Here is a 27,995-nt window from a genome sequence, read left to right as displayed (position 1 = left end):
GCGGGGCCGTGTGTGTCACGTGGGTCTCGCTCCCGCCGCCGCCGTCTTTCTCTGTCTCGGCTGAGGCAGCCATCTTGCTCTTGCCGCGTGCTGGTGTTGGAGGACCCTCCCTGCTTCAGGTGAGACCCCCGGCGGTCCCGCCACTCCACGGCCATAGGCCGCTGCGCACGGTCTCCCCCCGCCCTCTTCTTCCGACACCCGCCAACCGCTCGGGCTGCCACTTCCGCCGTGGCGCGGCGAGTGGGGGCGGAGGCGGCTGGCTTGGCCTGTCGGTTACCGGCGGCGCAGCTGGGGGTCGGCACCTGAGGGAAGGTCCCCAGCACCAACGCCCCCTGTGAGAGCGGGCCGGTGCTGTTGTAGCCCATATCCAGCCCAGGAGGCGGGTGGACCCCCTCTCTTCGGTCCCATTGCTCTTTATTATTCACAACACAGTGTCATATGCTTTGAGCATATACAGCTTATCTGTTATCTCATTTGATCCTTCCAGACTACAGATAGGGAAACTGAGGTTAGCACCCCGCCCCCTGCCCCGGGTCCGAGACTCTCTTGGAGCGCTCTTCACCTTATAATGGCAGAATTGTTTACAAGTCTACCTCCCTTTTGAGACATTGCCTAGCCCATCCTTATAACCCCATCACTGCTTGATGATTGACCGACAGGCACAGTGGTACACAGCTAGTGAATGGCGGTTTCAACTTCCGTTCCCACGTTCTTTCACTATACCTTAGCTGTCCCCTCGGGAGTGGTAACAATAGTTACCAATTGCTGTCTTTCTGTGAGCCATACCTTGTATTTGATAATCTACCTTTAATCCTCAAAACAACCCGGTGTTATGAGTTTGTGTTATTGTACCTTTCCTAATGCAGGAGGAACAAAAGTTCAAAAAAGTAAAATTCCTTTCTGAAGCCTTCGAGTAGTAGACCCTGTGTCTTTGATTCTACAGCCTGTGCTTTTCTTAGAGAAACCTCATAATAAAAAGTTAAGACTAAAGGTTGAAATTATTTTTATCCCTGTGTAAACATGATGTATGTGAAAATGCCCACCACAATGCTTGGAACTTAGGTACTTATTAAGTATTGATTAACCTCATTATTTGAGCTAAGAAAAGTGCTAAAAGATCCTTGGATCCCCAAGGAAGAACTCATTAATTATGTGACCAAAGGAAGTTGCTTCTCCCTTTTGGTTGCAGAAAGGAACTGCTTATTTCCAGGCCCTCTTTTTCTATTAAATTTGGAAAGCCGCAAACTCTTTTTTTTTTTTTTAATTTATGCCCCACTGTTGTCAGCAGGTATTTGAGATTGACTCACATATAAGACAGGAATGACAGGTACAAATAAAGATTGGTTGAAGAAAAGGGAATTAAATCAGGTAATCTTTGAAGTCTACTCCAGATGCTGAGCTTGACATCTCTTCTCTCAAAGGCAGGCCAATCACCTTTCCCTCTTGAATTCCACACTCCACAACTTGCTAATAGTCAAAAGACCATACTTGTTTCTTCACTTCTGCTTTGAGTTTCCGACTTCCCTGAAATGCCGAAGATAAGATTTCACAATTTTGTTCTCCTAACGATCTGAAATGGCATCTGTTCTTTCATCTACACATTGATTTAAAGAGTTAATGTGGTTCTTGCTTTTGTTTCAAACAAGTCAGGACTCTCTTATCTTCCCAACCTCTTTCTCTTCTCTTGGTTATTATTACTTCAAAATGAAGAAAAGTCCCAAAGGGTTTATCAATTATAATATTTTCACTTAGCCCCATTTTTACAAGAAATTCTGTAAGCTCTTTGTTAGTTCACTACACCTTCAAAACCACATTCTTTTGAGAAAAGTGAATATTGGTCCTTTCCTGTGGAGCTCTGAATATAAAAATTAGGATTTAACGTCAGCGAATTTAAGTCTATGGCAGAGCTAAGATTGGCATACACGTAAGGTTTCTTGTTTTGGACTCTGAACACAATTGTTCCTAGAATAGTGTTTTTAGCTGCTTGAGCATTGTGATACAATGCTGAACAAAGAGAAATAATAGATTCTAATTGCTATTTAGGAACTGGATTTTATTCAGCCTTAAAGCAAAGATGTAGAGTGTTTAGTGCCTAAATTCAATGTCAGTTCAGAATGACTAGTAATTACATAATCTTTGATTTTCTCTTCTTTATCTCAAAGGAAGAAAACAATAGCATTTATATAAGTGGTGATCATGCAGGGTTTGGAGAATTGGCCAAAAAAGGTTTAATAACAGCTTAGGCCCTTATTCCCTTCCTCACATCTCAGTAATGATCTGTTGAGCTATAGAACAAGTCAAACAAGACTTTTAAATTGGCTTTTATTTGTTTATATAGTGTGGAATGTTAAGGTCCATTATAAACTTAAGAATGTTGTTTTCCTTAAAAGGAATATCATTGACAAGACTAGAACTCATGATTTTATAATGCTTTTAGAATCTTCAAAACAAAAATTGCTGTAAAAAAAACTTTGAGTTGCCCTTCCCCCCCAATTTAGTCTTCATGTAGCCTAGATATATTTTTGCCAAATTGTGCAATGAAACGTTTTCCCCTGTATACAAGAATATTTTGACAAGTGTGATATACTACTACATCAGCACAACGTACGAAATGAATTCTGGAGTGCTGTAGAAGTACTAAATGTTGAAATCTGGTTCTGTTTCCCCGTTATTAACACAACATCTGACCTTGAATAGAGGACATGACTACTTAATATCTTGACAGCTAGACAGCCTATTGTTGAATTTCTTCTTTGTCCATCCCTCCCCCCACCCCTTTTGTCCTCTTTATGGTTTAAGAAATAAAGATTTTGATGTGGGAGAAATGATTTACTTGAAGGTTTTGCTGATAACATTTGGTAACAGTTCTCTGCTGTAAAAATCTTTGGGAGAAAAAAACTGGCTTGCCTACAGAGATTTCACAATTGACTAGATTTTACTGAAAGCCAAAGAATTGAATTATGTTTTAAGGAGGGGTCTTCAAATAGGTGATTTTGAATCCCATTCTTTTTTTCTGTTTGTATATTTGACTCCCTATGGTATTATTTTAATTTTGATTTTTAGCAATAACTGGTTTGTGAAACTAGAATAAATAAGAATGTAGACAGTATTAATATGGTTGTGGTATTAACGCATACTGCAAACTCACTAAACCAAAAGGTAGTTTTTATAAAGTTTTTTTTTTTTGTTTTTAATTTTTGTGAAACAGTGACTTTAACGAATCTATTTTTCCCCCCCTAGATTTACCAACAGCATGAATCAAGAAAAGTTAGCCAAACTTCAGGCTCAGGTCCGGATAGGGGGCAAGGTGAGTGTGGCATAAGAAAAATTGATAGGAGAATGTATGATTACCAGACAGTATTATTATTTTGGATTTGTGGTCATTGAAAATCTAAAATTTTTTCAATAATCAAACCAAACCACATTCCAATTTGAGAGTTATTTGTCTAGATCTAAAACAGGTACCTAGAAGACTTTTCTCTCTGATGATGCAATGAAAATAGCCATCTTTGTTTGAAACCTAACTTTTAACAGCTGCTAGTTATGTGACATAAACAAGTTTCAACCATGACTTCCATTTTTTTCATCTGCAGAATACAGATTAATCCTAAAAGATGCTCCTAAAAATTAGAACAATATTTATAAAGCACCTAACATGGTATCTGTCACAGGGTGGATGCGTAGTTATTATGTTCAGCTTATCTGTCAGGCATGCCAGATATCAGTGTTACCTCATCTTGACAGAATGTACCTACTGGTACTGTTAGGTTTACAAGATATGAAACTGGAAGTTGGGTAATATGGCACATGTTTATAATCCCAGCTACTGGCGAGGCGGAGGCAGGAGGATTGCAAGTTTCGGGCTGCCTGGGCAACTTAGACCTTATCTCAAAATTTAAAAAAATTTTAAAAGGTCTAGGGATGTAGCTCAGGTCAGGGATGCAGCAGCAGGTTCAATCCCCAGTGCTGCAAAAAAAGAAAAAGAAAAAAATTTAACTCAAAATTCTTGAACAGATTGTAAATTTTGTTTATTGCCAGGTTTTCCTCCCAGATTCCTACCTATGCTTCTATGTTGATGAATACAAACATGAGCTTTCTTATTCCCCATACTTTAAACCCTAAATAAGTATAGTTCTGAACACCAAAAATCTTTAGTTTCCCCTCAACTGTGGTCCTGGGCTCAAGGAGAATATTCTACCCTTATCTTTATCCAATATAGTGTTTACAAAAGTAAAAAAAGGGGGTTCTTACCTCATACCTGGAGAAGGGTCTATAGCAGTACTCACTGTGTCATTTACTTTAAAAGTAATCTCTGCTCTTGGTGATAGAGTCAAGAGGGGATGAAAAGAATTGACTAGTACTTTCTCATTTCATAATGCTGTAGTTATATGAGTCTGGAGTAATATTAACACACTCATGTAACCACAGTAGTCACTTTGTAACATCAAATGTGATGTAATATGCCAGTGCAAAAAACTAGGGATATTCAAGAATCATAGAATATACCTGGAAAGTCATGATACCATACATCATTACGTATTTTAAACCAGTGGTTTATACGTTCATTCATTTTTCTATTGTTTATTGAGTACTTGCCATATGCCAGGCACATAGTAAATAAATAAAATCTCCTGTTCTTGACATAACTCAGCTTCGAAGAGTCTTGCTCACAATTACAGTGAAGAATAGTGAGTGAAAAAGTGAAGAACAAGGTGCTCTTGCCTAGGGGAGGCAAGCTGGGATTTAATGGATGATAAAGAATTGGGCGTGGTGGCCCACACATGGATTCCCAGCTACTAGGGAGTCCGAGGCAGGAGGATCACAAGTGTGAGGTCAGCCTTAGCAACACAGTGAGATCCTGTCTCAATATAAAAAAATAAAATATTAGAGGTTTAGCTCAGTGGTAAAGCTCTTGCCTAGCATGTGGGAAATCCTGGCATGATCTGCAACCAAATAATAATAAAATACAGGATAAACAAGAATTTATCATTAGACTGACAGATTGAAAGGGTTTGTGGAGACCAGATAAAAAAGGATTGTTATTTCCACATGTGCAAATGCATAAGAGGGTGCTGAGATAATATAGTGCTTAAAGGAATGACTTGCTTTGGTTTCATATGGCTAGAATTTAGAGTACATGATGGATAGAGAATGGTAGGAAACAAAATGACCAGATAATATGAGGTTCTAATGTAGTTTTACATGCCATACTAAGGAGGTTGGGATTTTATCCTATAGGAAGTAGGCAACTATTGAAGGATTTCAGAAGGGACGGCCATTTCAGAAAGGTAACTGGGCAGTGTGGAAAATGGAATGAAATAGAAGTTTAGCATAGAGAATAATCAAGGGATTATTGCTGAACTGCATGGAACACAAATTTAGGGGTTGGAATTGAAATGATTTAATGACTGATGGGATATGGGAGATGAAGGTCAGAAAGAAGAGTGGGATGATCCCCAGAATTCTGGTTTTAGAAATTGAGTTTATGAAAGTGCCAGCACCTACAAAACTTAGGAATTAAAGGAAGAATAGACTGGTGGACTGATAAGCCTATAGATATACCGCATTTGATGTTCCTGAAGATCATTTGAATAGAGGTATATAGCAAGCACCTGAACTCTCTCTGAGTCAGAAAACCTTCATAAATAAGTGGCCTTTGAACCAATGGCATATGCCTGTAATCCCAGCTGCTCAGGAAACTGAGGCAGAAGGATTACAAGTTCCAGACTACACTTGGTAACTTCGCAAGGTCCTATTTAAAGGTAAAAAAATAAAAGGACTGAGATTTAGTTCAGTGGTAAAGCACCTCTGGGTTCAGTACAGTACAAAAAAAGAAAAAGAAAGAAAAAAGAAAAAGACCATCCATTGTAATAGTGATCCTTCAGTATGGATTTTGTCACAGTCTCTGCTGCCAAAGGTCCTTTCTCCCACTGGAGTTTCTGAGAGTGAAGCCTCTACCTCCTTTCTGTAAAACTGATTCCCTGACGACTCCCTACTCCTCCTACTTTCAGAAAGACTTAATTATCTAAACTTAGGCTACTTTTGGTCACGTTTCAGCTTTGCTTTAGGTTACGTTGTTTTTTTTTTTTTTTTTTTTAAATTGGCCCATTTTTACAATAGTTTTTCAGTAGAAAAATGTATTTTGAGTTTCAGAGTATCTGATTGAATGAACTTTTCTATATTGAAAATGAACTTTTTCTATCTCAGTAAATAGTATAATTTTCAAACTGTTTGCTTAGACCAAAATCCTAAGCATCATCCTGGATTCCTCTTTTTCTGACATCCATCATCCAATCCATCAAAAGCTAAGTTGTCTCTTGTGACAATCTGATACCTCACCATTTCCACTTCCACAAATGTCAGCTCTCACCAGGACTGCTACAGGAGCCTCCTGACTGGTCTCATTAAAGACCATTTTCCAAACAGCAACCTTAGTCCTAAGTAAATAAATCAGATTAAGTCAAGCCACCCCCATGGTTAAAACTGTTCAATGACTTCCTATTGCAATTAGAATAAAATCCAGTTCTTGCCCATGAAATTCTAGACTATGTGGTCTGGCCGTTGCTTATCTTTTCTGATTTCATTTTCCTCCTCTTTTCCCATATGCTCTAGCCCTTTTATCTAGAAATGACAAATTCAATCTTTCTTCATTCTGCTTGGATCACTCTTCGCTAGTTGTGGGTCTCAATTCATGTTATCTTTTCATAGGGGCCTGATAAAGTAGTGCTCTGCTCCCAGTCACTCTTAACTACCTTGTTCTGTTTTTGTTTTGTTATTTTATAAGAGCCCTTATCATGTTTGAAAAAGTTTTATTTGTTTATATATTTACTAACTTTTCCTTTTATGTAATAAAAGAACTTGAGGTAAAATCTTCACCTTTTTCATTCCTGGATTTTCAGATTCTACAGTTCTCAAATCATAGGCATTTAATTCTTAATATGCCTTAATTCTCAATATTTCAGACCTCTTTAGACTTATTGGCAGGAGTTGGGAAGGACTGTAAGAAAGTATTCTTTACAATATTTGAAGGTTGTTATAAAGTATGTTGTCTTGAACTTATAAATTATGTATTATTAGCAAACACTATTTTTAAACGTGTTGAAAGAACAGTTAGATATTAGATAAGAACAGCTAGAACTGACCTTCAAAAATCTGGGTTAGGCTGACAATCACTACTCTGAGCAATCTTACTAATCATTATTATTTAGTAAGTTTTAGTTAGATTATTGTAGTAGATAGGAAGATGTGATTGCAGTTGCCAGTTGCTGGGTGTGCTAACACCTCTGATTATTTTTCAGGGCACGGCTCGCAGAAAGAAGAAGGTGGTACATAGAACAGCTACAGCTGATGACAAAAAGCTTCAGAGTTCTCTAAAAAAACTGGCTGTGAATAATATAGCTGGTATTGAAGAGGTATGATTACTTTAAAACTACTAAATGATGTAGGCACAGCACGTGCATATAATTATATAGACTTCAAATTTAAAATATGAGCTTAGAAGAATCTGATATTGTCATACAGATATCTCTGAAGGAATGTAACTGTTGAATTTGCTTTTTGAATAAAATTACATGATTTTTAGTAGACAAGATTTTTTAGTAAGCAAGATTTTTATCATGCTTTTTAGACTAAAGGTATTTATATATATGATAAAATTATGGAACTGCTCTTGAATTTTAATATAGAATAAGATTTTTTTTTTCTAATAATATAGAAATAAATAAACCCAAAGATTTCCACAAACAGGGTAGACTGTTTTACCCCAAGAACACCTTTTTACTCTACAAATCGTTTTTAATTATTACTTCAGCCAAGATCCTGTAGCAATAACTTTACATAGATTGAGTTTCTTTTTAGGATGCTTAAAAAAATTATTGTTCAATGTTTAAAATCAGTTTATTTTATATATGTGTTTTGGTATTGGAAAGTGAATCTAGAGGTGCTTTACCACTGAACCAACCCTTTTTAAAATTGTATTTTGAGACAGTCTTGCCAAATTACTGAGGCAGGTCTTGAACTTGTGACTCCCCCTAGCTCAGCCTCCCAGGTAGCTGGGATTATAAGCATGTGTGACCATGCCTGGCCATTTTTTTAATATTTTGATGATACTACTTTTCTCAAATATGAAACCAAAGATTAATGTTACTCCAAAAGATACTAAAGAAAAACTTTAATAATATCAACCACTTGTAATCTATTACCATGTACCTCTGCCTGATGACTCCATTTCTAATACTAACCATTATTTGCATTTTTCATTGCCATAAGTTAGATTTAATTGTATCATTACTATATATGGTACCACTTCACGGTTTCTGTTTTGTTTTGTTTTAGAGGATGGAATTCAGGGCCTTGTGCATGCTAGACAAGTGCTCTACCACTGAGCTATACCCTTAGCCCCTACCTCACAGTTTTTAATAGATTATTAATGCACGTATGATATAAGACATGAATCGGAAATAATGCGAAGGTGCATGGATCACTGGTAAAGAAATATCAGAATATCAAAGAAAAAAGTGGAATGGCAGAGTGTTCTGCTCTGCATATATGAATGCATAAAATAAATATTTAAATTTGCTTTAATACTTTGAAAATCATTATACTGACAAAATAGTAAAAATAAGCTATATGCATCTTTTTTCCTTTCAGTTTGTTGTTATTGCATTCTTACTCAGATAAAGATTAGAAGTTGATTTGTAAGCCTTAAACTTAAATACTTTATATACCTTATTTTTTTTCTGAGCTATTGAAAGCTTTTGTGTATTTTCATGGACCTGAAATTTCAAGAGAATTGTTCTCAACCTGGGGTATATTTTGGGGGGAGGGACAAATCTAGGTTCCTTCAAACCTCTCTTTAACAAATCAAAATTTGGGGGGCTGGGGAATATAATCCAGTGGTAGGGTGCTTGCCAGCATGCATGAAACCCTGAATTTGATCCCCAGTACCACAAAACAAAACAAAACAAAAATCCAAAAGTTGGACTGGGAGTGTATAGCCCAGTGGTAGAGCATTTGCCTACCATGCATGAGGCCCTATGTTTGATCTCCAACACTGTCAAGAATAAATTAGTCAATAAAAATCCAAAACTTTGGTAAAAAGGAATAAGTTGCAACAAAAACCTGAACTCTGATAATGTTAAACCTAATCATCAGTGTTTATGCAACTTTATATCTTTGCCTTTCTACTCTCTAACTTCTCAGCCCCATTTACGTCTTGAAGCACATATTTCTGTGTTGTGCGGTTTTCCTGTGCCTTGAAGGATATTTAGCAACATCCCTGACTTCAATCTACTAGATGCTAGTGGTGCTTCATTCCCCTAGTTGTGACAATCAGAAATGTTTTCTAGATACTATCTGATAATCCTTTGGAGACAAAAATCACCCTTGAGGGACTGGAGTTAAGGCTTAGTGGTAGAGTGTTTGCCTAGCACATGTGAGGCACTGGGTTCCATCCTCAGCACCACATAAAAATAAATGAATAAAATAAAGGTTAAAAAAAAAAAACAAGACAGAATGCTTTAAAAAAAAAAAAAAAAATCACCCTTGATTGAAAAACACTTCTCTGGAGAAAGGAAAATTATGCTTACCTTTCCTGACTTTTTTTTCAATGTTTGTTTTTGTTCAGATTTGGAAGGCTTTATGGGGCTGATGATTAATAAAATTTTTAGCAGAGGAAGAGCATTAATTTTTATAAATGTTTTACAATGAAATAAGGAACCAGTTAGTTTTTTGGTTTTTTTGTTTTGTTTTGTTGTTTTTTTTTTTTTTTTTTTTTTTGACCTTGGAGCTAGGGATTGAACCTAGGAGTTCCTACATGCTAGGCAAGTAATCTACCACTGAGCTAAATGCTCAGCCCTTGTTAATTATCTTTGAACTCTTCAAAATATTGCCAAACTTATAATAACTTATAATGGAGGTTATGGTATTGTTGTAATTGAAATTGTTATATTAAAATACTTAATGATAGTCAATCCTTTTTGTTTTTCAGTACCATAGATTGAACTCAGGGGTGCTTGACCACTGAGCCACATCCCCAGTCCTATTTTGTATTTTATTTAGAGATAGGGTCTCACCGAGTTGCTTAGCACCTCAGTGTTGCCGAGGCTGGCTTTGAACTCACAGTCCTCATGCCTCAGCCTCCTGAGCCACTAGGATTACAGTCACGTACCACCATGCCCAGCTAGTCAACACTTTTTGAATGTCTACTGTGTGCCAAGCGTTTTGCCATAGACTTACTAAATAGTGTTACATAAAATATTTTTCAAACTCTTTGTCCTTTGTTTCTTATAATCTATTGGGAAAACTAATTATACAACTAGACATAATTCATACTGTTCATTAATTTTTCCTGTTTTTAGTCTATTCGGTTGTGCTATCCTAAACTCACTCCTGCCCTTTTTCTGTCCTGTCTCCCTAACCTCCCCCACCCCAAAACAGGACAGTAAGAAGTGTATCTGCTTCATATCCTGTATTATTGAGTACCTGCCACACAGAATTCATTATTTAGGCCATTATAAATAAAAGAAATCCCCATCAGTGTTTCCAAGGGCATGTTGTTTCTTTTTTTTTTCAGATTGTAATTTAGGTGTTAATTCTTCCCATAAGCCTTTCTGATTGCACACTAGGCCTTTCCTAGGTGCCTTTTTTTTTTTTTTGGACAGTGCTGGCAATCAAACCCTGGACCTTATGCATGCTAAGCAAGCACTGTACCACTGAACCACATCCCAGACCTGTATTTAATAAGTATTTACTTATTAAACTATATTGATAATTCTTTTTTTATTGATATTACCATTGAAATTTAAACTTTGAGTAGTCCTGGCCCCAAAATATTACACAGAGAATTAATGGTGCATAATAAGCATGTATATACTCTTGCTGCTTCTCAGTTCCCTACTCTACCCTTTGTGTGTTGTTTTCAACCATCACAGACTAGAGAAAATACATATAAGTAATTAACAATACAAGAGTAACCACTGTAAAGTTTCTAGATATTTGAGCCTAAGATGGAGAAGGTTTTGTGGTTTTCCTTTCTCTCTCTCTAAAATTGATTTTTTTGAGAATCCAAGATATTTGTTCTTTATTTAGCCCTTTGCAGATCTAAACTATTTTTGTTTAGGAACATCGAGTATACTAAATATAACCTGGCTTGCGCACACACTTTTGGGTTAAAAATGTCTTCTTGTGAAAGGAAAAAGAAGCTCTTGCGTTAAATGTGTACATGAAAATATGTATGTGGTTTTTAGAAACAATAAGGTTGAAAAAAATACACACACACACACATATATATATATATATATGTCTTAGGAGAAAACCATTTATTACAGATTTGTTATATTTGGGATGCTTTAAGCCTATTACAAAGTTCTGAACTCAAGATACTACCTGAAAAACATAAAAACTTTTGAGAAGAAGACACTGTGGCCACTATTGGGAAAAAAAATAGTACAGTGTTTTCTGTACTTAGACTTTCAAAGCATTGAACAGTAGAAAGTGCTTGTGGGGAACAGGGAATCAGTGATGAATTTCAAAAATTCAGTGAGTGCTCCTTCAGTGGTTTTTGTTTTTGATACCAGGGATGCTTAACCACTGAGCCACATCTTTAGCTCTTTTTATTTTGAGACAGGTTCTGGCTAAGTTGCTTAGGGACTCACTAGGCTGGCTTTGAACTTGGTATCCTCCTGCCTCAGCCTCGGGAGCCACTAGGATTACAGGCATGTGTTACCACGCCCAGTGCTTCAATGATTTTTAAATGGTTTTTAATCATACTTTATAGGCTATCAGTATTAGTGATACATATTTTTCCCCTTGTCAAAACTTAACTTTTGTTCTCTTTAGAAATTTTTAAAACCAAAGGATTATTTGGATTAAGACAAGCGTTCTAGTCTTTTAGGTATTCATTAGTTTATCAATTTAGTATAATTCATTGTTATCGTGTATAGATTTCTTTTATATATTACCAAAGACAAAAAATCCAAAGCTGTGAAGAAGTAGGAATGGGGGAATGCCAAAGATTATTCAAAAGCCAAATAGATAATCAGGTTTTAAAAAGGGATTCTTAGGCAAACTTGCAATACAATCCAAAACCAAATTTCTGAAAATGTTTTATGTTCTATGATGTTTGAAGAGTCTAAGTACCACCAAAAGCATTCTCTGATTCACTTGCCCTAAATTGTTCAATTTGTTTTATAGGGTTATAGTATTACATTCAGAGGAAACTTCCATCTTATTAGGATATCATTCTGCCTCCTTAACCTTCCTTAATTTTTCCAGACATAGCTACCAACCCTCCCTCTGTCCTTCTGTCTTTAGCTTAGATTGCTCTGCTATAATTACTATTATTGCCACCTCATATTGTGGTGTATGGCGATGGTTCCTTATTAACCAAGTAATCTATTTTTAGATTTTCAGTCTTGACAGCAGGGACCAAATTTACTTACTATCTCACTCATTGCTTATCATCTATAGCAGGCTGACTCCCATAATGACCTTGTTTGGGACCTATTAAATTTGAGAAACACTAATTATTCTAGGTGAAATTGTTCTCCAGGAAGTTAGCTTTAGGAGCTAAGACTCAGGAAAAAACTTAGGGCTGGGCATATCAATTTTATATTGTACACATAAGTTTTAATATTGATAATTTGCTCTTCCTGGTTCTTATTTTTCCTGAACCCTTTGTGCAGAGGAAGACCAGAGTTGTCAGCTGACTCTTCCCACACTTCCCTTTTTCCTTCAGCTAGAGCCTCCATTGCTGATAGTTGGACAGCCCTATATAGGAGGGTAGAAGGGATATCCCTTCCATTCACCTTATGCTATAGCAATCTTACTTTCTCTCTTAAGGTTCCATTCTTTGTTTTTACTATTTTTTTTTAATTATGGTAAAATATACATAGCACAAGATTTACCATTTTAACTATATTTAACTTAAAATTCTGTGAATTAATTACATTCACAGTCACCATTGCCAGATCATCTTCCCCAATCAAAATTTAGTACCAGGCTGGGGTTGTGACTCAGTGGCACAGCACTTGCCTAGCAAGTGCAAGGACACCGGGTTCAATTTTCAGCACCACATACAAATGAATAAAATAAAGGTCCATTGCCAATTTTAAAAAAAGAAAAATTTAAAAAAACTTGGTACCAGTTAAACATTAGCTCCTTGTTCCACTTTAACCCAGCCCTGGTAACCTCTAATCTACTTTCATCTTCATGTATTCACCTATTTTTTAGATATTTCATATAAGTAGCCTTATATAGTGTTTGTCCTTTTAAACCTAGCTTACTTTACTTAGCATAATGTTTTCAAGGTTCATCCATGTTATATAGTGTGTATCAGAATTTTATCTTTAGAACTGAATAATATTCTATTTTATGGATATACCATATTTTATCTACTTGTCTATTGACATCTTTTTTTTTTAAATAACTTCCTTCTCAATATAAAAATATATCCATTAATGTAGAAAATTAGGAGTATACAAAAAATAGTAATATTCAACCATAATTCTTCCACCTGAGAAAACTACCATTACTATTATACTTCTTTCCCATCTTTTTCTGTTCCTTTTCTTTTCTTCCTTTTTTTGTAGTACTGGGAGTTGAATCCAAGGACACTCTACCATTGAACTACATCCCCAAGTCTTATTTTTTATTTTGCACAGGCTCTCACTAAGTTGCTGAGGCTGTCCTTAAACTTGAGATTCTTCTGTCTCCACCTTCCAAGTAGCTGGAATAAGCATATATTTTTAACATAGCTAAGATACAATTTAAAGTTCTTTTTTTTTTTTTTTCAAATAGCTTTATGTTATAAAAATTGTTTTATATCATTAAAAACTTATTTATCATCACTTTAGGTGTCTACATATATTTTAGTATATGGCTATGCCATAATTTAACATTTTTATTATGTATAATAAAGTTTTGATAATAAAAGAATTATGTTGAACTTTTCTATACATAAGTATTTATCTTCATCTCTAATTTCTTTCAAACAAATTCTTGGAAGTGTGTTACTGACTGAAAGGGCATGAATATTTTTAAAACTCTTCATCCATTATTGCCAAATTGCCTTTCGTAGAGAATATGCCAGTATCCCTATCTTATCAGACTCTTGCCACCAGGGACCAAGATAAAGTGCTCCCAGCATATAACAATCTAATGACAGCAATAAACTTTAGTGCAAACCCACGTTAATGGGTTTTGTTTCATACTAGCCTTTAGAAATAAGTAGATACTGAGCTAAAAGAATTGAATATGAAGGACACTGACTTAAGAAAGTGTGTACAAAGCTGATAGTTCTTAAAATCTCTTATCCATCCACCTCATAAAACCCCAGACATTTAATGTGCCTCATTCTCTAAAAATTTATTCTGTCTCCCAGTTAAGATACAGGAAGAAGGTCTGGGGTTGTAGCTCAGTGGCAGAACTTGTGCCTAGGACATGTGAGGCACTGGGTTCAATCCTCAGCACTACATAAAAATGAACAAATAAAATAGAGGCATACTGCCCATCTACAACTACAAAAAAAAGGTTAAAAGATACAGGAAGAAGTCAATAAAAAGTGAATGTATTTTTAAGTATATAAGTGCCATTACGGAAAGGAATGGCAATAAAACTCAATTTTTTAAGACATTCATTCATTATCAAAGCTATAGCTAGGGCTGGGGTTGTAGTTCAGTGGTAGAGCACTTGCCTAGCATGTGGGAGGCACTGGGTTTGATTCTTAGCACTGCATATAAATAATTAAATAAAAAATAAAAGGTCCATTGACAACTTTAAAAAAATGCCCATTTAAAAAAAAAAAAAAAACTAGCCTTGGATAAGGACTCAGATACCAACAAAAGAATTCAGATCTTCTCTCTAAACTGAGAGGGCAGTAATTAGCAGAAACTATAAAATCAAATTTAACTTTGTGAACCTCCTCAAGCCATAAAAAGTCATTGCTGTGTAGGAAGAAAGACACCATCCAGTGCACCCAGTACCACATTTCACTATATAATTATCACAGATTTTATGCCAAATATTTTTTGCAAAAAAAGTAGGGTGCAACCATTATGTGACACTCTCTTTTTAAATGTGCCAGTATTGCTGGTGTGGTGGAGCATACCTATAATCCCAGCAGTTCTGGAGGCTGAGATAGGAGGATCACAAGTTCAAAGCCATTCTCAGCAAAAGTGAGGTGCTAAGCAATTCAGTGAGACCCTATCTCTAAATAAAATACAAAATAGGGCTGGGGATGTGACTCAGTGGTTGAGTGCCCCTGAGTTCAATCCCTGGTACCCCCCCTCCCCCAAAAAAGGGTGCCAGTATTAATTAAAAATCAATTATTACTAAACTGTGCTATAAGATTAGGATGCATGGAATACTCATTAATGCAGTGGTTGTGATTATGGGGTAAAATATGGTAGAACATAGATGACAGCTGTAATTTATGTGCTGTACTTAGAAACCAATGAAGGCAGGGCTTGTCAGGTATTTGGTAGCAGCATAATGGGGCCTCCCAGAATGACTTAAAATGACTGAGTACTAGAGAGAGTTGAACTGCTTCTGAAGAAAAGTTGGACCAAAAATATAGCCCTGGAGGTGCTGGACATCTTTATTGGGGGCACTAGTTGTGCTGTTTCTAAACTGGGCCAGTTCCTTAGGCAACCTGGTAGCCCAGACATCCCATCGGCATAGCACACTACAGTCCAGAACTCCTGGGCTCAAGCAATCCTCCTGCCTCGGCCTCCGAGTAGCTGGGTGTGCCACCATACCCAATGAGATGCTATTTCTAAACCTTGATATGAATCTGTGTCTAACATTGTCAGTTGAGACCTGACAGCATTCATGATGTTAGAATAATTGTATAGGAGATATTCATTCATTCATCGAATCTAAGTGTATTATGTTCTAGACACTTGAAAGAGTACTATGTCTGTAGACTTGGTCTCTGATCCCGGGAGTTTACCTTCCAGTAGGGTTAAAGATTTGCAAACAATTATACTACAAGACAATTCTATGTAGTAGCAATACCCATGAAGTACAGTAAGGTGCATAAATAATTTTTCAGAGAAAGAAGCATCTGGGAATTTGCAAGGGGGAGAAGCAGGAACTGGTTCTTGCAAATAATGAAAGCAGTATCTGAAAATGAACTAGACAAAATGTTTTCTGTTTAACTACAAGACATGCCCATAGTATTAGAGCAGAAAATAAAAGCAAGGTCATCCTCTTTTGAACTGAGATCTCAAAATGTCTCTTTATCTGTAGCTCATATAGCACCCTTTACCTTTGACTTTCTTTGAGTGGGGAAAGTGCACACAAATATTTTGACATAAAGGGGATTTGGGGTTGAAAAATGACCTAAGTACTGGTATAGTGGCTAGTTCAGTGGTCTTTGTTCTCTTGTCTGCCCTTTGCTCTTATTCTGTATATAGATTGTATAACTTTCTTAAACCAAAGAGTATAAAATTGCTGGAAGAAATGAATTCTCTCTATGCAATGCATAACAATTTGCTTTGTGAATTTAACAAGCTCCTTATCCCTATTTTACCTAAAAGGGCAAGGGAGATATCTAACTGATCCTGCTTAGTGAAACAATTATCATTTGATAGTTTCTTAAAACTTGCGCCCAGGAGCCTTATGTAACCATGTCTTTTGCTCAGCAGGAGGAAAGGAAGGAATGTTAGAAATAAAATATTCTGTCCTTTTTAACTTCTACTATTTCACTCTCTGTATTCTAAAATTAATTCTCCACCCCTTTCTGGATCTTTCTGTTCATCTTTTATACCACCACACTGAAAACAATCATGAATATAAATGTACTTCTATTTAACAGTATGAAAATAGAATTTATCTTAGTTTTCACACTAAACTCAAACAATGTATTTCAAACTAGAAAGACAGATCTCTGGAAGAGATTTCAGCCTTTGGAAGAGAAGCTTGGACAGAAGGAAAATTTATGAATGTATCATTTTTGTTGTTGTTGTTGTTTGTGGGGGGTTGTATTTTATTAGAGACAGGGTCTCACTGAGTTTCTTAGTGCCTTGCTAAATTGCTGAGGCTGTTTTTGAACTCTCCATCCTCCTGCCTCAGCCTCCCAAGTTGCTGGGATTACAGGCGTGTGCCACTGCACCTGGTGAATGTTTTTGAACTTATATTATCTTCTTAAGTAGCCAGAGAGATATTATCCATTAATCTGTGCTGTTGTTCTTTTGTCTCCATTTAGCCTATATTCTGAGATAAATAATTCTCCGATAAGCTTACATGGAGCCATGGAAATAACTTTATAAGCAAATAAATGTTTTAAGCATGAGAATGACACAGTAGGAAGGAAACTAAACAGCAAACAGAGAAACCCGGGTTCCATTCAAATACTCAGTTTGCAATTAAACAGCTATTTATTCTTAGGTATGTTGCTTAATCAAGAGCTCATCTTCAGTATTTATTTGTTTAATATAAAATATTGGAACTGGAAGACCTCAAAGTTCAACAAATACATATAGCCTGAATTTTTTTGAACAATGATTTCAAATGCCCTGTGACTCTTATGTCTGTAAATAAAAAAAATCTGAACTTCCGTTTTTAAAAAAATATATTTTTAGTTGTAGATGGACATAATACCTTTATTTTATTTATTTTTATGTGGTGCTGAGGATTGAGCCCAGTGCCTCATAGGTGCTAGGCAAGCAGACTACCACTGAGCTACAACCCCAGCCCCAACTTTCCAGTTTTTGAGACTCTTTACACCTGGAAGTATTGTAGAAACTGTTTATTAAACCATATGATCAGGGTGTGATTTGGAAAATAAAGTCCTACCATATTAAAATTACGTGATTCTAAGATGGATCTAGATTAACATCACATTTCACGTCTACTATGTCATTTCTTTCTTAAACCTCCCAGATTTTCAGCCACTTGAACATTTGAGTTTTCTACCAATACTAAAGTCATCTTCAGAATTATGTAATTAATTTTTTCTAAAGTAAATATAAATTATGTCATGATATCATTTGTTTAGAACAGCAGGATTGAATGCTTGCTATGTATTGTATACTCGGTAAAACTTTAAATACAGTACTAAGATGGAAGGGTACAAAAATGAAATAACAATTTCTGTTAGAAAAAAATTGGAAAATTATTTGTGAGATTTAGGTATAATTTTCCAGGGATTTGCCTTTATTTTCTCTGTGTTCCAGGTCTTGCCTGAAATATAGAAGCCCTTTTCTTCCCCTTCTTTTCTGATGCTATCAGTGGTGGTGGTCACCTCTGAGGAAGAAAAACCCTCTTCTCACTGATCATGGAGAACACCACAGCATCTCTTCTTGATTATGACAAGGGCAGTTTTTGGATGGATCATGAAATGCTTCCAAAGTAGCCAAGAGTTAACTCTCCTTAAATTTTTATATAATAAGCATGTTACCACCAAGGTAACTTACCAGTGGAATCATCTACATGGTGGAATCACATTATTTACACATTAACCTTATATAGATTTGACTCTACCAAAAAAAAAAAAAACAGAAAGTACTAGCAAGATAGAAAAACAGTAATTCAAGTAGCACATATTCAGCCTTCTATTTCAGCTAAGTCCCAGAGAATAAGCAGAATAAATAAAATTTGAAATTATCAGTTCATACTGGTAAAAGCCACAGAAATAATGTCAGAATGATTTTAAAGGTTTCCCAGTCGTTGATAAAGGATGTTCAGGTAGGCAGATGGGTGGGAGGGTTTACAAAGGTCATCGAAGGTTGTTGAGAAGCTACATTTAAGAATTAGAGGAACTAGGGCTGGGGATGTAGCTCAGTGGTAGAGTGCTTGCCTAGCAAGTGTGAGTTCCTGGGTTCATTCCCCAATACCACAAAGAGAAAAAGAAATGAGAAGAACAACAACGACAAAAAAAGAATTAGAGGGGCTGGGCTTGTGGCTCAGTGGTAGAGCACTTACCTAGCACGTGCAAGGCACTAGATTCAATCCTTAGCACCACATATAAAAACAAATTAAAAAAAAAAAAAAAGTATTGTGTCCACCTACAACTCATATATATATATATATATATATATATATATATATATATATATATATAAAATTAGAGGAACTAGTTGGGTATGGGTTGCATAACTTATAATTCGAGCTACTTGGGAGACTGAAGCAAGAGGATCACAAATTTGAGGCCAGCTTCAGCAACCAAGTATGGCTCTGCTTTAAATTTTTTTTTTTTTTTTTTTTTTTTTTTTTTTTTTTTTTTTTTGGTGGTGGTGCTGGGGATTGAACTCGGGGCCTCATACATGTTAGGCAAGCACTTTTACCACTGAATCATATCCCCATCCCTAAAAAAAATTTTTTTAAATAAAATAAATAAAGCTTGGTTGTAGCTCAGTGGTACAGTACTTGCCTAGAATGTGCAAGGTCCTAGGTTCAGTCTCCAGTCCTGCAAGAAAAAAAAAAAAAAAAATGGAACTAGTGAGATACAGTAGCACCTACCTATAGTCCCAACTGTGTGGGATGCTGAGGCAGGAGGATCACCTAAATCCAACAGAGTAGGACCCCCTCTCTAATTTTAAAAGAGAATTAGAGTAACTGACAAAATCCCCTATAAAAAATATATAATAAAAACAGGTCAAAACATTTTTCTGTATTTTTTATTAGTGCATTGTAATTACACAAAATAGTGGAATTCATTGTTACATATTTGTACATGTACATGATATAACAATATAATTTGGTTAATATCATTCCCCAGTATTTCCCCTTTCTCTACCTTCTTTCCTATCCCTAGTCCCTTTCCTCGGATACTCTGGTTTTCCTTCTATTTTAATGAGAACCCCTGCCTTTTTTGTACCTTTTTCCTCTCAAGCTTCCACATAGAAGAAAAACACAATCCTTGACTTTCTGAGTTTTGCTTATTTCATTTAATGTTCTCAAGTTCCATCCATTTTCCTTCCATGACATAGTTTCATTCTTTATGACTTAATAAAGCTCTGTTGTGTGTGTGTGTGTGTGTGTGTGTGTGTGTGTGTGTGTGTATCTCCATTCTACCACTGATGGACACCTAGGTTGTTCTATAGTTTAGCTATTGTGCTGCTGTAAACATGGGTATGCATGTATAGTATGCTGACTTTAATCCTTTAGGATAAATACTGAGGGGTGGTATAGCTGGATCATTTGATGGTTCCTTTCCTAGTCTTTTGAGGAATGTCCATACTGATTTCTATAATGGTTATATAATTTACAGTCCCACCAACAGTGTGAAAATGTTCCTTTCCCCCTACTTCTTCTCCAGCAATATTATTTGTGATCTTGATGAGTGCCATTTTAACTGGAATGAAGTGAACTCTCAGTAAAGTTTTGATTTGGATTTCCATAATTGTGGAAGATGTTGAACATTTTTTTTCATGTATATATTGGCCATTTGTATTTCTTTTGGGATGTTTCTGTTTGGTTCATTTTCCCATTTGTTGATTGGGTTATTGCTATTTTGTTTCTGTTTTTGTTTTTTGGGTACCAGGGATTGAACTTGGGGGCACTCCACCACTGAACCACATCCCCAGCCCTATTTTGTATTTTATTTAGAGGTAGGGTCTCACTGAGTTGCTTAGCACCTCAGTTTTGCTGAGGCTGGCTTCAATTGAACTTGTGATCCTCCTGCCTCAGCCTCCCTAACTCCTGGGATTACTGGCGTTCGCCACCGGGCCTGGCAAGTTTTGAGTTCTTTATATATTCTGAGTATTAACCCTCTGTCAAAAGAATAACTAGCAAAGATTTCCTTAAATTTTGTAGGTTATCTTAGTATTCTTGTTTCCTTTAATGTGCTAAAGCTTTTTAATTTGATACCATCACTTTTATTAACTCTTGGTATTATTCCCTGAGATTTAGGAGTCCTATTGAGAAAGTCATTGCCTGTGCCTTTATGTTGAGTATTGACCCTACATTTTCTTCCAGCAGTTGCAAAGTTTGTGATCTAATTCCTAGGCCTTTGATCCTTTTTTCTTTTCTTTTTTTTTTTTTAATATTTTTTTTTAGTTGTTGATGAACCTTTAATTTATTTATTTATATGTGGTGCTGAGAACCAAACCCAGTACTTCATGCATGCTAGGCAAGCACTTTACCACTGAACTACAACCTCAGCCGCTTTGATCCATTTTGATTTGACCTTTGTTCAGAGTGCAAGATAGGAATCTAGTCTCATTGTTGTACATATGGATAACTAGCTTTCCCAGCATCATTTGCTAAGACTTATCTTTTCTGCAATGTACATTTTTGGCAACTTTGTCAGATTCAATGACTGTTTCTGTGTGGGTTTTTCTCTGTCTTCTATTCTGTTTCATTGGTCTGTGTGTCTTGTTTTCACGCCAGTACCATGCAGTTTTTGTTACTATATCTGTAGTATAATTTGAAGTTGAGTATTGTGATCCTCCAGCCTTGCTTTGTTTTTCTTTTTTCCCCCCTTAGAATTGCTTTGGCTATTCTGAGTCTTTTTATTCTTCCAAATGAATTTTCTAGTTCTGTGAAAAGTACCATTGGTATTTTGATGGGAATTGTATTACATTGAATCTGTATATCATTTTTGGTGATATGGCCATTTTAACAATATTTATTCTGCCTATCCATGAACATGGGAAGTCTTTCCATCTCCTAGTGGTTTTTTTTTTTTTTGGTTTTTTTTTTTTTTTTTAAACCTTTCTTCAGTGTCTATAATTTTTTTAATGTAGAGATCTTCTCCTTGGTTAGATTTATTCCTAGCTTTTCTTTTTTCTCTCTCTTTTTTTTTGGGGGGGGGCTATTGTGAATGAGATTTTCTTTTTCAGTGAATCCATTGTTATATAAAGCTATTGATTTTTGTATATTGATTTTGTATCCTGACAAGTTGAAATTTTAATAAGTTTACTAAGCATTCAAAAGAGTGAAACACCTGTTGATTAAATTTTAGAGTGGGGTTTTTTTTTGGTGAATTTTGAGTGTTTGTTTTTACTATATGCTGTCTCCCATTTACAATCTGTCTCCTAAGTAAGATGTTGTCTCATCTTGTGGTAATTACACAAACTGTGTTTAATAATGTAAATTGAGAAAGATAAAGGGTTTCACTAAGAAGCTGGTTTTTGGTTGATAATTTCATTTTTTTTTAATGATAGGCAGGAGCTTTCTTCTCATAGAAATCTGAATTTGAAATCTAGACTCTATAATAAAATGATAGACCTTTATTTTATTCATTTATTTATATGTGGTGCTGAGAATCGAACCCAGTACTTCACACATGCTAGGCAAGCACTCTACCACTGAGCCACAACCTCAGCCCATAAAATGACTATTTCTTGACCATACTTGCAACTTGCACCATCCATATCATTGTACTTTATTGCTTGGGTCTTTCTTCATTCACATTCGCTATTTAACTAGTTACACCTTGAGATTGCATACCTACTAAGTACAAAATCATAATTGGATAAAATGCTTTTTTAAAAGATATTGTTTTAGTTGTATTAGCATATGAAATACATTTATTTCCTGTGGTCATGCAGGTGAACATGATTAAAGATGATGGGACAGTTATTCATTTCAACAATCCCAAAGTCCAAGCTTCCCTGTCTGCTAATACCTTCGCAATTACTGGTCATGCAGAAGCCAAACCAATCACAGAAATGCTTCCTGGAATATTAAGTCAGCTTGGTGCCGACAGCTTAACAAGTCTTAGAAAGTTAGCTGAACAGTTCCCACGGCAAGGTAGGTATTTCAGTTTAGTACTACTTTCATTCTCCACCTTAATTAAGGAAACAACTAATAATGTAAATGGTATCTCATCTTTAACTGAGAGGATTTGCCTCAGTATGTGATTATTTGACTTTTTATAACATCATTTGTATGTTTCATCAAATTTTGAGTTTGTTTCTTTAATAATTAATGTAGTGTGGTATATAGAGTATTCAGACAATGTTGTTGATAGAAATGGTTACCTTAAATTCTGTATTTCCAAGATAGTCTAGATTTCAAATGTGTCTTGTTATCCCTAAAAATCAAAGAACTGTGTACACGAGTACATACTACATAGCTAGAAACTACTTTCTAGTAAGTTTTTGGAAAATTTTTTAATATTAATTTTTATTTGGAGAATATGGCCACTGTGACTTACTATAATTTATTTTTATTTTTATTCATATCTGAATTATTCCAATCTGAATATAAATTTTTCTTTGCTGCACATTGAAATTGCCAGTTGTATTTAGAGTATATCTAATTCTTAAAGTTTTATTGATTTTAATGTTACTTAAGCAAAAAAAAAAGTGTTTTTTTTTTCCAGTACTCAGGATTGAACCCCCAGGCACCCCAACAACCCCCACCCTAGCACTGAGCTTTGTCACTAGCCCTTTTCATTTTTTATTTTGAGACAGGGTCTCACTAAGTTGCTGAAGCTATCCTCAAAATTGCAGTCCATCTATGTCAGTTTTCTGAGTTGCTGAAATTACAGGCATGTACCACCACACCTAGCATGAGTAGATTTTAGATTGACAATGTTTAATCTTTTTCTGAGCAATCATATGAAATTTAGACTTGAAAAAAAAAAAAGAATAGGGGCTGGGGAGATAGCTCAGTAGGTAGAGTGCTTGCCTTGCAAGCACAGGGCCCTGGGTTTGATCCCCAGCACCCCAAAAAAATAAAAAACAAAAAAAGGATAAACATTATAAGTGTTCTGTAAAGGTCTTTGTTCTTAATGACTAATATTAAAATAAACTTTTTGTAGTGTTGGACAGTAAAGCACCAAAACCAGAAGACATTGATGAAGAGGATGACGATGTTCCAGGTAAGTGACATTTCTTTGGTCTTAAGACATGCAATATCCTGTTTATCCATTTTATTGACAAGATGGCTTTGAAGATTTTGTTGATTGTAATCTCTGAATTTAAAGTGATCACAGTGATGTGCATAGACTCTAATGAAAAAGAATAAAAGCACCCTCCTGTAGAACTTAGAAATTGTCACAGAAAGCTCTGCTAACTGAATTTATTAAATTGAAATCACTGTGATTATAAATCTGCATAGTTAATGTGGTAATTATAAATGACCTATGAAAACACTACTCACCTTAGTAGTTTGCTAAGACCAAAAAAAAAAAAAAAGGAGAATATATTTCCTTAAGATTACTGTTTTAAACAGATAAATGAATCATTATTAGAGAAATGTCATGAGTTCATTTCTGCCTGTTTTATGTTTTTAGGCTAATTGTACTTGGATCAATTTTATTTTATTTAACTTAGAAGTTAGATATTCCATTTACTTCTTTTTCCTTTTGTTTCCCCTTTGACTCATTTGGTTTTTTTTGTTTTTTCCAGATCTCGTAGAAAATTTTGATGAAGCATCAAAGAATGAAGCTAACTAAAATTTTTTTTTGGTATTTTGAAGCTGGCATGGACTAGATTTAATAAATCAGCTATGTGGTTCCAAAGTTTTACAGACACAGAGAACATCACCTGTTACTAGTTCAGTAATATAAATATTTTGTATATTAATAATGCTGTTTGTTCAGCATTTTTCGGTCATTTGATTTTGCATTTTGCACTTCTTCCCAGGATCTATTCTTTTGGTCAAAATATGAAGTATTGGTGCAGTTTGAGGGTGTTTTGGTTTTTACTTCTTGTTTTTTTTGTTTTGTTTTTGGGGGGTATTTTTGATGTATGTATGTATATGTATGCGTGTGAGTATGTGTGTATACAGTGGAGAGCAAATTGGAAAAACAGTTCTATTTATCCTTTTCCTTCCCCCAGTAGAAATAAAACAATTCTTTACATTTGTTACCTTTTTTTTCTAATAATGCACAGAATTAATGAAAAGTGAATTCTTTGATTTCAGATCTGAAGAAGTTTTTTTACATTTGGAGGTTTGGTTTTAACTTGTTTGGTTAACAGTCATATTTTTCATATATTTCTCTGGGTTTAAAATGTTTTGAGATTTTTTTGCCACCAGCTTCATGCTGGAATACTACTGCATATCTTTGGTGCGATTGCTGTAGATTCACTTACCTAGCCAGACCCAAAAGAATTTCTTTTACTGGCTTTCTTCAACACTGCTTTTTTCCCCTTCTCCTTTTGCTCTTTAAATGTTCTATTCAACCTTTGGTAATACTTTTCCTTATATTCTACGTAGCTCGAGAAGGAGGTTCTCCATGTAGAGTTGAGTGCCTAATCCCTCTTTTTCTAAGGTTTTGTTCTCTCATCTTGAGGAATAACAGCTCCATCTTCACCTTTTTATTTTCTCTCGAATTTATAATTCGATAGATTTCAAACTGGAATAGCCAGCATGTGCTTGCTAAATAATTTTCTGCCAGCCTTATCCTGAATCCTAACTGTTCTCAATAGCAGGTGCAAGAAAGCTTTTTTTTTTTTCCAGCAAGGTTGAAATGGGAATGTCCTTTCGAATGAGAAGAAAATAGGCCATGGACTTCATCCCCCAGCACAAATGGGCATTCTGAGAAATGGTATGGGCCCAGGGAGAATTCCTTCAACTGCTCTCCACTCTTGGCCTTGAACCTACCTCTGGGTTTGATCTTATTGTAGCTGCTCAGAACACCCTCCTGCATGCTTAGAATAATGCTTTGGGGGGAACACTGATAAACAGTATTTATTTTTTTACCTCCTTTCAGAGGACTTGGAGGTAAGTTGCATTCATTCACTCAAGTTCCCCTCTTGCTGTCTGATAAAAGCTTGCATTTTGCATATCAGCATTTGATAGTCAATATTTTAAGATAAGATTTAGAAAATTTGTTATTTCCTGGCCCATCACCAAACTAATTACAGCTTAACCTTGCAGCATACCAATTTTTGTTCCATGTTAGAGATCTTTATTTGATATCTAAAGTGCAAAACCAACAATATATTGACAGATCAATAGACATGAAGGCAAAACTCTTGTGTTTTCTTCATCCAGACACCTCAATTTATTTTATAAATTTGTTGATTTTTTTCCTGTTATGTTTTTATATAATATATGGACTTAACAAAATAAAATAACAGTATAAAGGAGGAGAATATTTCCAAATGTGCCTCTCTTATTGTTGTCTACATAATTTTCTTCTTTTGTATTTCTTCTCTACTCCCAAATTAAATGTACTGAAGCCATCACTTGAAATAATGTCTCATCCATTGTTAAGTCAGTAGCTACACGTGATCTACAGAGTTGAGAATTCTGCTCTCTAATTGCCCCAAATAAGCATATTGTGGAGCAGAGAGAGTTAGGGGGACCACTTGATACGGACAGATAATAAGACAAGCTATATAGCAAATGAAAAAATAGGGAAGACATCTAGAAGTCAGGAGTTCTGGGCCAAACTTTCGTTAATTATGTGACCTGTCCACTGAAATACTCTGCAATTCATCAATCGAATGAAATGTTTCTAAATGTAAAGTTTCTTCTACTTTTGCAGTTTTGTGAATCTCTGAAAATTCTCTAGGAGGGAATCTGTTCAGAGATATATTCATCAGTACTCATAAAACTGAACAATCTCCCTCTTTTTCCATTTGGTTCATATTTACTTGCTCATCAGAGGATCTCTGGTCTGGTCTGTATTCCTTTTTATCCTATTGACAGCAATTCTTTTTTTTTTTTTTTTTTTTTTTCTTTTTTTTGCGATACTGGGGATCGAACTCAGGGCCTTGTGCTTGCGAGGCAAGCACTCTACCAGCTGAGCTATCTCCCCAGCCCAACAGCAATTCTTAATGACTGGTCCCTCTTGTGTACAATGAGTCAGTATTTTTTTGTTTTGTATTTTCATGCCTTTCCCTTTCCTGGACAAAGCATATTGAAATTCTCAATGCCCAAAAATGTTTCTGCTTTCAGAGTTTGTAGGCATAGAATTTAAGAATAACAGTATGGATGAAACTTAAGTAAATTTTAGGATTCTTGGTATAAACATGATACACACACACACACTCACACATATAGCTAAATGTATGCTTTTATAAAGTTGAATATTTTTTGCCAGGATAACTATAGAAATGTTTTCTAGGGAAATTGGCCTTAAATTTTTGGGATAATTCAGGAACTGTCTATAGAAAATTGATTTATGATCTTAATTTTTATGGCTTGTCTTTAAGGGCTTTTTTTGTAAAGCCTCTCGTCTATTTTAGGGAAGCCCAAAATGAATGGTTGGTCCTTTATATTTTTTGTTATTTCCCCTATTAAGTATTGGTTTTAAGAATACAGCAAGTACTTCTATTTGTTGTTAAATAACTAGTACTTAAAGAATTCTGTTAAATTCATTTTAAGAAGCCTACATGGTTTTTGTGAAAAACCCATGTGGGATGTGTTTGATTTGTTTCTTTGTTTTAAGTCAATGTTTAGCCCTGAGTATGTTACATAAGTAAGATATTAAGATATTATGCTGGGTGCTGTGGCACACACCTGTAATCCCAGCAGCTTGGGAGGCTGAGTTGGAGGACTTCCAGTTCAAAGCCAACCTCAGCAATTAGTGAAGCCCTCAGCAACTCAGTGAGATTCTGTCTAAATAAAATAAAAGACTGGGGATGTGGGTTAGTGGTTAAGCACCCCTGGGTTCAATCCCTGGTACAAAAAGAAAAAAAGAAAAAAGAAAAGAAAGACAAGAGAATGTGATGGCAGGGAAAAAACAGTTTTTGAGATAGAAATCAACTCCACTACCTACCTATAACCTCTTAAGCAGGACTGTTGCAGTGTACAACTCTTTTTTTTTTTAATTTTTTTTTTTAATTTTTTTTTTTTTTAATACTGGGAATTGAACATGGGTACTTTACCACTAAGCCACACACCCCCCCTTTTTAAGTTGTAGATGGATACAGTACTTTTGGGAGGGTGGCAGGGAGGATTCACAATTTTTGCATAAAGAGCTTTATATTTATAAAGTTAATCATTGGATTTGTGTGTGTGTGTGTGTGTGTGTGTGTATACTTAGAACAGGATACCCCCAGGTACTGGAGATAAAACCTAGGGTCTCAAGCCTACCAAATATGTGCTCTTTCACACAGGATCTTTGATGACAGTATTCGGACAAAAAT

At 35.5% G+C, this 27,995-nt stretch overlaps 1 protein-coding gene across 2 annotated transcripts; it reads left to right on the top strand.

Annotated features, from left to right (window-relative positions):
* The first annotated feature begins 25 nt into the window (after positions 1-25).
* Positions 26-24,757, top strand: Btf3l4 (basic transcription factor 3 like 4). Of its 2 annotated transcripts, XM_047546680.1 has the most exons (6): positions 26-119; positions 3,241-3,307; positions 7,299-7,412; positions 22,497-22,698; positions 23,714-23,773; positions 24,303-24,757. In XM_047546680.1, the coding sequence occupies exons 2-6, from the start codon at positions 3,254-3,256 to the stop codon at positions 24,347-24,349; spliced, it is 477 nt and encodes a 158-aa protein (XP_047402636.1). In that variant the 5' UTR covers positions 26-119; positions 3,241-3,253; the 3' UTR covers positions 24,350-24,757. The 2 variants fall into 2 exon arrangements, with proteins under 2 accessions (XP_047402636.1, XP_047402646.1); XM_047546690.1 differs by lacking the exon at positions 3,241-3,307 and having other exon boundaries at positions 84-119.
* Positions 24,758-27,995: the final 3,238 nt, after the last annotated feature.

This window comes from Sciurus carolinensis, chromosome 1, assembly GCF_902686445.1.
Source record: "Sciurus carolinensis chromosome 1, mSciCar1.2, whole genome shotgun sequence".
Classification (NCBI taxonomy): Eukaryota; Metazoa; Chordata; class Mammalia; order Rodentia; family Sciuridae; genus Sciurus; species Sciurus carolinensis.
The sequence above is the reverse complement of the archived record's forward strand: the minus strand, read 5'-3'. Positions and strand labels throughout refer to the sequence as shown.